Source organism: Platichthys flesus, chromosome 15, assembly GCF_949316205.1.
Source record: "Platichthys flesus chromosome 15, fPlaFle2.1, whole genome shotgun sequence".
Classification (NCBI taxonomy): domain Eukaryota; kingdom Metazoa; phylum Chordata; class Actinopteri; order Pleuronectiformes; family Pleuronectidae; genus Platichthys; species Platichthys flesus.
Window position 1 is genome coordinate 15,488,804 of NC_084959.1, and position 12,746 is coordinate 15,501,549.

The 12,746-nt window shown below is 40.8% G+C and overlaps 1 protein-coding gene across 9 annotated transcripts in view; it reads left to right on the top strand.

Annotated features, from left to right (window-relative positions):
• Positions 1–12,746, top strand: part of msi2b (musashi RNA-binding protein 2b) — a 241,950-nt gene that overhangs the window by 212,143 nt on the left and 17,061 nt on the right. For 5 of the 9 annotated variants that reach the window (XM_062407101.1, XM_062407100.1, XM_062407099.1 and 2 more), the window contains one exon: positions 9,404–9,523. The exons of 2 other annotated variants lie outside the window; for them this stretch is intronic. In XM_062407101.1, the coding sequence (XP_062263085.1) occupies positions 9,404–9,523 (120 nt within the window). The remainder of the gene's footprint in view (positions 1–9,403; positions 9,524–12,746) is intronic. 2 more of the 9 variants (XM_062407102.1, XM_062407105.1) reach the window with 1 other exon arrangement.

Below are 12,746 nucleotides of genomic sequence, written 5' to 3' on the forward strand. Positions count from 1 at the left end.
GTAACCTCATACGGACATTTTTATAAAATTCAAAGTTCTGATTGAATCATTCGCATAGCACATATCATCATGTGATATCGGAATAGCTAAGGCAATCTGCAATTCATTATTAGCTGTCAGATCCCGTAGCGAGAAGGGAGACCGCTCTCCAGCTGAAGGGCTCAGGGTCGAGAACCCTCGGCAGCAAAAATCCACCCCTGCTGAAGTATCCTTGAGCAAATCACTCAGTCCCTGCAGGCTCCAGGGAGGCTGATCTGAAGCTCAACCATAACTCACCTCTGACCTTCTTGTGGATTTCTCCACATTATATGTTTACTATCTGCAGTATTGGGGGGCTTTAGGAGACACAGCTCTGAGCAGGAAGATGGATGTGAAATCTGTAGATTTCTATCAAACCTCTGAGGTATGGTTACAGTGGATAAGAGAACGTGACATCATGTGTCCAACTAATTTTAGAACATGTTTATATCTTGTAAAGGGGCCGAATTTGTACTTCTCTATACTTCTGATATATTTATCTTCCTCCCTCATCATTTCCCGTTCAAAGGTCAATGATCCAGGTACAATTACTACCGTAAAACCAGGCTTTTCTGAGCTCAGAGTTCACTCCTCTTCTGTAATCGACTGCTTCTCTACCAATCAGACGCCACTAGGTCTTAATGGCAAAGGATGAGTGAGCCAAATGGTTTCATTATATACAGAAACCTTCAGGAAAAGGAGCTACAGCTTGGGTAAAGGGAAAATACAAACACACACACACACTAGACCCACACGTAACGTATATGTGAGGAAACAGATATTCTTTTTGGTATTGAGGTCAGGGGTCATAAGCACCTTTTGTGTGGTTATCACAGGATACATTGTCTTTTGTTCTTAAGGCTGATGCTCTCAACTCGTACTTTGGACACATATTGAGCTTCAATACAGTTGTTTATGATACTTCGATATCATTTTTATAAGCTCAGGATGTATTTAATTTTTCTAAGTAGCTCTTGGATGAAATGTAACTTCACTGTTCAACAAGTGTTCATTTATTGATTTATTATTATTAAAGAAAGAATAATTGTTCTCATGAGAGTGACAAAATAGGTCAAAAGAAACTGTTTACTTTCTTTTATAACCTCAAAATCTGCAGCCATTTAAGTGGGCCTGTGTATTGAATCATGTCTGCTGTAAGCTGAATACTACTATAATTATTTTCAATTACATATTATATTCCTCTTACACTATTGTCAGTCTGTTAAAGCCTTTCTCAATATATTATATATTCACAAACAATTGCTCTGATTACCAATATTAAATACAGTGATTTTCTTTTGCAGTTCCATGAAGATGTATATAAGAATGATCGAAAGCGATTCAGCAGAGGTCATGGTCAGAGTTTTAGTCCCTAGTTCCAGTCAAGCCCCAAACATACTGGATCCTGCAAATCGTATAATGTAACTTGATATTGTATTGTATTAGATTAACGCTCTCTGATAAATTCCCTTATCTTTCAGCTCCACACAGGACACAGGCTTTTTCGTAAAGGCTTTACTCTCCAAGCTCAGGCTAAAAAACTGATGATGTCATCAGGGTTATTGTTGAGATTTGCACTGTAAAAAAAGATACAAAATTTGGTCCAACATATCCTGGATATATGTGCTGCCATCTTGGGCACTTCAAGTCATCCCAAACGCACTCTACCAATCATGACTGTAATCAGTCTCAGCTGTCAATCAAGTTCCACCTTGCTTTGATATCATCAAATGAGTAATTAAAACCCAACTTGCCGGAAAAATTAACACTTGAATATAAATCAGTGTGATGGGAAAAAACCTCAAATGACAGAAAAAAAAAAACTTTGAGGAAAAGAAAATGATGTGTACTTGAGTGTAGGCCTGTGTCCCATGCACTAACACAGAGGAGGTGGGGGGGTTATAACCTACAGGGCAGCCAGCCACCAGAGGGTGATCAAGATAATTCGGCTTCCCGTTTTGGAGCCGCCATGTCGTCCATCTTCATTTACGGTCTATGGTTGAGACTGAGCGGTTCCTCCCGCTCCATTAAAGTCATTATTCAACTGATTTTGATTGGTAGTGCTCCTCACGATGAGTAGACTGAAGCTGATGTGTAAGATCAGTGGAGGGCCTGTTTAACAGTTGTGCTTAAGTTCAGCCCAACTTTGCCAGTAAGGTACTTCAAGTTTAAATGAAGTGTAAGATAAGAAGTTAATATACAAAAAGGACATGTGGTGATTCATTTTAATTTAGTTTTGCTCTCATCTCTTCTCTAGCTATGGTTTCAAACGTGCATGACATCCTGTTCTGTGTGACCTTTGAGATGCATCCACAGAATCCAAACACCGAAAGTAACCAGACGTACACGTGGCAAGATTAATTTGAATGATTGACAAGCGACCCGGCTCCGTTAATCAAGTTATGCTCACTCTGATTAGGACCGTAATGTGAGTAAGATAACCTGGTTAAGGTGTTTACATGAGAGTTGCAATAATATGCGTATTGCATTAGTCTGGTTCTAATTGAATTATTGGTGTGCATGTAAATGCTTTCTCTCACTCTCTCTCTGTCACACTCTCCCTCTCTCTGGCTCATTCCCAGACAGCCGTCTCTGTATTTTATGTGAGGGGGAATCTCTGTGTGTGCTGTAGGTCTCTGTTGATCAGAGGAGAGGTGAGACGTGAGCATGTGTGCAGCAGTTCATATGAAAGCCACCTGGCTCTCTCCTGCTCTGTGATTTATGCCTTTGATAACAGCAACCCAGAGATGCTTTCAACAACAACAAAGTGGTGCTGAAGGATGACAACAATGGGACACTTGTCAATCTGGAGATGAAAAGATGTCTTGCTAGGTGGCTGTGTCTTTTATGACTTTGATTTATATTTTTTTACGCCTTTGTTTGGTTTATTTCTCTCTATATGTTTTTCTACATTTTATGAAAGGTTATTGATGAGGCATAATGTGAAGTGGAGTCAGTTTTCCATCTCTGCCAGAATGCCCCCCACAACCCCCCCCCCCACCACCCCCCCCACCCCACCCCCCCCCCCCCACCCCCACCCCCGTGCGAAGGCGGCAATGTGCTTCGCTGCCTCTGCTATGACTTATCAGCAGACTTATTTCCGCTGGCTTGTCCTTCTTACTGTTCTCTGACCGAATGAAACATGCACCTCCTTTTTGATTTGTTATATTTTTTAGCATTAAATGTCCTTCCTTTTTGTTTGAGTGTGGCAGTAAACTACACAATATGACAAATGGATGTGGACATAGCTCTACGGTGTTGAGCATCATGATCTCTTTGCTTTTCTATTTAGCAAAAGTATTTAGATTTTAACAAAGTGATGATATGATTATGGTATAAGGACCATTTAAATAAATAAAAACATCGGACATTTTGAGAAAAGCATTGTAATTTCAATAGAAAAATAGTAGCAATATGAGAAGAAAAGATAAGCTAAATTTCATTTTACAGGGGGAATATCAGAAGACCAACTCGTCACATGCATTACAAGTATCAGGACTTTGAAAAGATCGCGCAAGAAACTTTATTTATTCTAAAGAAGGAACCACATAGACTGACTAGAGGAAGTCACCTTTTTTGTGGAGGAGGAAATGTTTGGTGGTGGTCAACTGTAATGTGTGTGCTTTTCAAAATGCAAAGAGTGAGAGCAAAGGTTATCTCGCACCTTCTCATAATATAATGACCTTTTTTCTTGTTAAGTTAAAATGTTATTCTTGAAATCTCAGAATTTATTTTCTCGGTATGTCCTTCATGTTTAGTGTCAGTAGCAGTTTAATAAAAAATATTTAGCAGCACAGCTCTTGTTCTTGCTGTTAACTTAAAGTAGCTGGCATCTTAACACATCGTCACTGTGACAACTGTATTAGATCCTTTTTAAATTACATGTAGGAACTTACACGTGATGCATCACTACAAATTAAACTAGTGCAGTCCTCCAGGCCTGCTACTGTACAAGATTAAAATAGAACTCATCAATTATTCAACACTGACAAGGGACCATTCTTCAAAATATATACTTTCACTCTTTTTCTATCAATTTATATATTACATCTTCTACTATTTCAACATTGCGAATGTCTTAGGTGAACTTTTGCCTCGTTTTCCCACAAAAATATTTTTTCTGTGAAATAATACCTTATGCTATTGCAATATGGTAGAAAAGCACTTAATTATAGATGTGGCTTACGTTTTTCCTGAGTATGATATAGTCCGCTTTCCTCGACAAGTTTCCCTTGTCCAAAACACCTCACAGATTTTCATGAGAATGAATTGGACTCCTGAGTCCTGGCCTTATTTCCCCTCCTCGAATTGCTCATTCACTCCTGTCCTTTCTTCTCTTTGTCTTACTCTTCCACTGATGTGGCTAATGTCATTTTCTGTTCATTCGTCTCACTCACCTCTGCTCTGTACCATTCATCTGTCTTACTCCTGCTGTCTACCCCCAAAATCTACTGTAGCTGCAGGATGAACGGCTTCTTTCATTGTTCTCTGTTCCTTGTAATAAAGCTAACCCTGGTTAACTACACCCAAAAGACACTCTATGTCTGGAAATGATATTAGTTATCAGTGTTTCTCCCAGCTCATGTAATGTTACACTAAAAAAATTTATGCCGCACATTATATACATCGTATACACCATCTGATCTTTATGTTCACCCTATAACATCATCTTCTTTACATCATTTTGCCACTGGAAATTAAGTATTAATGTAGTTCTAGGCTCTATTAGTTTTTAATTTCATGGTGACATTAAAATGTGGGCATATTTGATCCATATGGCCTCCACAGAAGGATCAGCTGTCCCTGGGCTCCTCCTGTGCATTAGACAGTTGACAGTCTTCTTATAGCAGAAATAAGTGGAGTGCTCTGTGACTGATGGAGCTCCTTTGTCAGTGACGGGGGAGCTGCTGCTGGCAGTTTTGGGCCAAAGAACAGTACAGATTACATTAACATCAGTCAAGCTGTTGTCAGACTGGTAGGACATAAATAGGACCTTATTGATGCATAATGCAACAACTTTTCATTGTGCGGTTTTTCTGAGTAATAGGATCAGAAAGAGGAGTCTGAGGCGTGGAAAGGCACTATCACAAAAAACCTGATCAGTAAGAAATGTATAAGAAACTGTGCCTAGCGACAAAATTGGATAAAGTGTGTACATTTTTAAAGGGTCTATTTGTTAAGATCGTAAATCATACACTATTGTGGATATTTTTTTGAATGGAATATTTTCTCCTTTGTTTAACAAAATTTTACAAAATATATCATTCCATTCCGAGCCAGTAGGTGGTGTTTCAGTCCACTTCAACAATCTGTCAAATACCAGAGAAGAATAATGTGGTCCAAATAATATTTTGGGTGAGGCATATGCCTGTGAATGTCAGTAATATGGATCAGGAAAGCTGCAGCCTTGTTATTAGACCTAACACTGCTAACCAGACAGAAACGTGTTGTTTTTTCCCGGCGCATGCTCATAAGAGAAAGCAACAGTGGGCGTGTGCGAAGTAAGCTGTGTCATCATCATTTCCCTAACGCGATGTTTTTAAGTGTGCACACGAATACACAGAGACAGCCATTTTGGAAAATCTGCACTTTGAAAGGCATTTGTAAAAAAAATCTATGTTTTATCCACTTAAACTGTCCTTTCGGATTTTAAGAAGTATAACAAAACTGTTTTTTCATAATAGCTACAATGATGTTGTCAGGGCAACAAAAAAAAAACGAGGATATAGTACAAAAGGGTCTGCCAGCTTGTCCCCATCCTCCTGCATTTGACAACTGTCTGTAGTTGATGTGCTGCATAATGAGTGAAGCAGGTCGAAAACATGGTGACATCAGGAGGATTCATGTCAGAAATGTAAAATGTCACTGATCATGATTATAACTACAAATTGGTGTAACCAGTGATAAATGCCTTCTGCTTGCCACTTTAACAGCAGTATAACATTCAGCAAAGGGCTCCAGATTTACACTGACGCAAACAAAGCTTTAAGCCCAGTTCCCTCGCATGCAAAACAAATCCCAGGAAACTTTGACACAGAAATGGCAGCCGGCAGTTTCATCACCACTGACACTGCCCCAACCCGCGTCTCTCCTCCTTTACTACAATCGAGTTCACAGAGACTCACAAAATACAGGTGCAGGTAGAAGCACCCAGGAAGAATGCCACCAAAGCACCAGTGTGTGCTCTGGATGCATATTGAGCTCCTTCGGCAGACAAGGGACAACACCGGGAGTTGTGCATGGCATTCAGTTTGGCAAGTTGCTACAGCTCAAAGTTACTTTACAGTAGGAAGGGACGTGGATTAATATACAAATTATCAGTTGCATAGATTTCTGAATGATGGTCGATATTTCTAAACATTGGGTGAATCAGAAAAAAAACGTGTTGATGGCAAAGCTTTTTGGACATGAAAGCATTTTGTAGGATTTTTAGAGAGTTCCTACATAAAATATCCTCAGGCCGGAAATGTTTCTCCCGTTCTTGTTGTGATTTTAAAGATTTTCCTAACATTTTAATGGTTGTGGGTAGAAAAATGTGCTGCATTTGCTTTGAGCGAAAACGAAATGCCTGTAGAATTTGGCAGAGAACACATCATTCTTTAGAATTAAACGTCCTCTCCTTTCCGTGTGCACTCCTAAAGGAAGGATGAATTTTCGTGCTGTGGGCGTGAGGAACGAAAGCTGAGGACAGTTCCCCGGAGTCCGGACACCAAGGCCCCCAGGCCTCCACAGCTCATAAACAGATGTGTCCTTGTCCCCAGCCAAGCGCAGCCACTCAAGTGGCAAAGCAGGGGCCCAATAATTGTGAAGAATTGAAAGCTAAATATTGGCTTTATCTCCTCAGTAATAAAAGGGCCATGAAATTGATTTAATGCTGCAGCGCTTCTCTTGGGTGGCTTCTTACAGCGTGAGCACAAAACAATGAGCAGCAGCCATCTATTAATTAACCCACCTAATCCTGCAAAGTTAATCTCTCACCACAACTTTGCCCGCAACTAACTTCCAAGCCAGTGGGTCTATTGGGGGTGTCATGACAATGGCTGCGAGGGGAAGATGGATTCAGCACTTAGGAAAGGAGAGAGAGAGAGAGGCAGGGAGAAAGAGGTGGAGAGTGGCTGCCTGGAACACTGTTCTGCTCCGCAACCATGGGGACACTAGAAGTGGAAATGCAGGGGGGCATGGCCATCATTAGCATAGTATCAGAGTTGATTTGGGGTTTTTTTTGGAGAAAAGAGGTGGAGAATATCATTTGAGCTGTTGGACTCAGCTCCTGGTCTGGTAAAGCTGCAGCAGCATAAATGCCGCTGATTTCAGCTGCCTCTTTGTCGTCACATTTGCATTTCTTTTCCCCTGTCGCCATGCCGCCTGAGTCCCTTATTCTCTCCTGAGCGGTTAGATAGTTGGGGGGTAAAAGTGGTATTTCTTTTGCTTCTCCACCTGCCTGCCCAGCGCAGCATGATGGCGCCTCACACCCAATTCGCACATTCGCGGTCATATTGTGTCGACAGAGTTGTGAATTACCTCCTTCTCAGACGGCTGATGAAAAGCTATGTGTTTTTCTCTTTGGCTGCAGCTCATCTGACCCTGCCACACAGCCCCCCCCCCATACTTCCCCCCTCAGTCACTCTATTGTGTGAGCCCCTCTTCGTAGAATTGCAGTACAAGGCTGGCTCGGAAAATAGGTCACCCGCTGGTGCTCCTCTCACCTCCACAGCATTCAAAAAATAATCCTCTAAGGTGTCCTGTGCCATTTTGTAATGTCTAAACCACAGTCTCCGGAAACTATGGTCAAAACATAGAAGAGAAATACACACAACATGCACACGGAAAGTCATATCAATATATCTGTCAAGAATAGCAAGAAAAACTTCAGGTTATGTGGAAATCTTTTTTCTTTTTTTTTTTTGCTAGTGAGGAAAGCATTTCCTGTGGAGATAATTTTCGGAGGCTGATTAGGGTGTTGAGCCCAGAGTGAGGAATCTCATCACCACCACTAATGACATACCGTTCCTGTGCTGAGAGAGGAGCCCAGGCCCTGGGCATGGACTCGCCTCTGTCAGCCACCTCTAACTACTTTGTTCATTAAGGCCAACAATGTAATTACAATTCACAGATACTGCATTGGCTTAATTACAGACTGATTATTAGGCTGATATTTGTTGGAATAATCAGAGCCTAAAGAAGTGGATTTGTATTTGCATGGTATTAAAGTCTTTATTTTTCTGGTTAATCATAAACTGACAAATTAGACCGATTTATGAATGTGTATATAGATATACGTTTAAAGCCAGAGGCTTAACGAAATCTCAGCGATGGAAGACAGTAAATGTTTACCTAAGAAGAAAAGAACACAAGAGACTTGTTCAGCCTTCATATAAACTCACAGATTGAAATCTCTTGTGAGTATCAAATCATCCAACAGATGTCTCCATCTGATTGTGGAAGATGTTTTTTTTATCCCCACTTTATATCTTCCAGCTGAAAAGCCGAACATAAAAAATGTGGAATAATCTGCCTCTTGCATTACAGTGGATGATTCTGATTCCATAGAAACTCTCAGTAATTGGGAGCACTCCCGAATAAATGCGGGGATAGTCCCCAGAGGTAGGGCTATTATGCCCATGTCTATGCTGCTCAGAAGTGGCTGTAATCTTTCATCCAAAGAATGTGACATAAACACCCCCAAGAGCCAAATTCTTCCACTAATATAATCAGGGACTTGGTGAATTGCAAACAGACCCAAAGTCAGTTTACAAATGCAAATTAGCTCCTTCTCAATCTGACAGAAACCTTCTATAAAAAAGAATAAAAAACTGTAGTACACGTCGCACAAAAAATGATCACATGTACGTCACTGTTTTTAGGGGGGTCTTTTTAGATGATTTTATATTTTGCTCCTGGTGATCCATTATAAATGATGATGTTTTGATACATATACAGGAACAAAAGTAGTTGTATATGTTTGTTAACCAGTTACTCAAGTTGTGATTGTGGAATTTACTGTTTAACTTAATTCCTTTCTACTCTATTAACTCAAGTTAAACCGGCGTGTCTCAAGAGATACAGGACTGTAAAGGTGCTCTTTGGTTAATAGTTATTTTAAACATCTGCACTTTTTCCTCCTCAAACCCAGCGAGTAGCTCACGGCTCCCTGTGCGTCTCCGTATGGATCAGTGGGTCTGCAGGGTTTTGAATATCACAGTGGGCTCAGTAAGAGTCTGCTGATAGATGTTGCCCTGACACGAGCCCCCTGTCTCTGACAGCTACAGTTTCATCCCGTAGCTCAGCGCGGCTATCAACATTCTCCTGTAGCTCTGGGGCGTACTCATCCATGTGCAGGAAGTGATGTATGTGTGTGTATGTGTGTGTGTGTATGTGCCTGCAGGCTTCCCAGCGACAGCGTACGGACCGGTGGCGGCGGCAGCGGTAGCAGCAGCGCGTGGCTCAGGTAGGGGGGCCCGTGGAAGAGGCGGCTACTTGGCGTACCCACAGAGCACAGGGCCAGGTAAACGCTCTGTCCATGTTCTGTGTGGCTGCTGCTCTCTCCAACTTCTCCTGCTCTGCTTCCCCCGATAGACATAGAACCCCGAGTTCCCTATGCTACACTCGCCAGCAGTTCTAGGGTAGACTCACAGATTTACATACACATTGCTTTATCAAATATCATTAAATACATATATACATGGATAATTTCCAGTTTTAAAGGAAGTAACTCAGAATTATAATCTCCACTTTATGACCCATTTATCAACTAATTTCAGCTCCTTTGAATAATTAATTTTTTATTATTATGCTTTCAGCCACAATTTCCTTCCACCAATTGGGGTTTCAAACAATGATCATTCAAAAGGGGATTTTCAAAAAGACTCACAGGATCAAAGCAAATTAATTCAATGAATTTGAATTCGTCATTCATTGTCATTAGGACCAAATTTGAATCAAATGCAAATCTGTCCAAAACATCTGTCCGTGAAGCTTTCAAGGGTTCTTGATATTAAAAAGGTGTTTACAGAGAGCACCAATGTAAAATCATTAAGAAGCCGCAAGAATGTGAAAGGGTGTTTATAGCAACTCAAGGTGTTTTTCTTTAAATCTTCTCGGAACAAGCATTTCGTTAAACGACGCAGTACTTCTCATAATCTTTATTTGTCATTAAATAGGACAAATGTTCTGATGGCGTTTAATCAGTCTCAAAACCAGCACAAACCATGTGAACAGTGAAGATCGTGGTTGGAAAACATTTTTGCTCAGTGTGAATAAATGAGGTCCACCAACGGGCTGTGATGAGAGCGAGCTCGACCCTCCTTACGTGCTCGCACCTGCTCAACAGTCACATGTTAAAGACTCTGGAGGCGTGATTGGTCATTTGAACATGACGTCACCCCCAGTCTCCAGCCTGCAGAGAGGACATGATCCTATTTTTAGTGTGGACATCCGTAATGACAGTATTACTTGTCGCAATCTATTTTTGGATGTTAAAAATCTCATGACGTCTATATCTGAAATTAAATATAACTGATATTAATGTCGCGACAAGTTAAAACTGGATTGTAATTTAAATTGGACTATTTTCTAGTAATAAATCTATAACAGATATCTAAAATGTGATGTGGCTATCTGAAATTAAATACACATCAATGACAAATGTTACATAATTTGTCCCAAGAAGAATTATTTTGTGAATGTTTAAACGACAGATTTTGCCGATATATAAATGTTCTTTTTGACTGGGAAGAGTTTCATTATAACTGCAATATGCTGTAACATATCTCTGGTTCAGCTATTAAATATAATAACAGAAACTTTTACCAGATTTTTTTATGTAAATTAGTTCAGTCAAAATAGCAGAAAGTTTATAATAAGATTTTTTTACCTGTGAGGACGTTATTGTGGATTTCGTAAAATGAACACTGCGAGTGGTGAGAATGCAGTTTTGAGTGGGAGAAATGCTATTATGGATTTCATCTAAAATGTACAGAGAGGAGTGTGGTCCGGTTAAAAGCTTAAACACTAACCTGACTTCCTGGACATGGAGCATGGTACAGATCATTTATGCGAATCAATGCATGGTCGGTACTGACCAATCGTTAGGAAGGAGACATCAGACGTTCCGCCCGCCTCCAAAGTCTCAAAATCCAGTTAAGTGTGCGAGCGTTGAGCGGTTCCAAGCATCGTGAGGGTCAAGACCAAATTTGTGTGGATGAGAGAAGAAATGCTCATCTGCAAGGATGGTTTTCTATGTGCTCATATCACATGCACACACGTGGTTTTTAACGGAAACAGGTTTTAAGCCTGATTAAACGCCTCATGGTATCATGATCTCCGTTTATGGTAAACTAATCTAGGTAAAGTAAAATGTCAAGCTCTTGTTTTGGCACAAAGGTGGACAGTCGCTTCTAACAGCAATTAGCAGCCAGATAGTAGTGTTCACATTTTCTACTTTTCTACCATTCATTTCATGCTATCGTCTGTTGACATGGTTTACTGCAATCATGTTGGAGTCAGATCATCCTGACTATGTGGATGTCTTTCCAGTGATTGTGTGTTGTGTCATTCCTACGCAGATTCTAATTCAGTCTGTTGATTATATGAGCAAGCATTAATGTTAAACGATGCAAATGGATCTGCCAAGAGTTTTGTACCAAAAACCGGAGGCAAGCTTCTGTCTGTCTTAAACACAGCATTGATTAACTTGTGGGCTTCATTTAGACATCCTGCTTTTCACCCGCTTACAACTGCAGATCATTCAATAGGTGTCAATAACAGCTCCCCTGAATGAACACACAGCTCCCGGCTTCTCGGGAAGTGTGTTTTTCCTAATCAGACGTACGATTAAATGCTCGGTGGAGAAAATCTGTTTTAATTGTAACTCAGATGTTGTCTGGTCTGTGCAGTCGTTCACGGAAATTAAGTCCGAAGACATGATGCTCAGCGCCACGTTGTGCGATACCCGAAGATGCACACTGACACACAGACAAGTGGCTTTGGTGCATGCGTCCCACCTGCATATATGCACAGGAATAAATTAACCCACCCATCCTCATTTGAACTTAATTAAAATCGACAGAGGGAACACTGGAAGCCAGTCCGATGCCCTTTTTCAATGCGCCGACTCTTTTCCTTCTCCATCGGCCTACTTGATATTTATTTTTATTATTTTTGCATTTTCAAACAAACAATCGTCCCAACAATCGCGGCAAACATCAGGAAGAAGCAAGGCCTGCTGATTTGTGGTTAGCGGTAGCCAGGGGAGCAGGGAAACATGATGGCAACTATTATGAACAGTTTAATTCTGACAGCTGCAAAAGGGATGGAGACAAGTAAATGATTATGAACAGGGGGTGAAGGGAGGAGGGGGGAGGAGGCGACCGGAGTGGTAAACAGTGACATCATGGGCCTGTGTTAAGGAACTTAAAGAGCCACGACGCTGCTTTGAGGAAGATGTCTGTCAGAGAGACGTGTCTGCTGTGTGCTGCAGGAGCAGGAATATTGTCGGAACAAAAAAAATCTGGATTTTATAAGCGAATATAGTTTTGCTGCATTTCCTTAAAACAGCTGTATCCCGTTTTGTGGTTCGTTAAAATTTTTATTAAATGTCCTCGAAGACTCTCAGTTGTTCAGGTCACGGTATTTCTTAGCCAGGTAATTACATTTTTTTTCAATAACAACTAGTTGTAACTGTAACAAGTGCAGTCCTTGTGTGAGTTGTGGTTTTTGGAAAGAGGCAA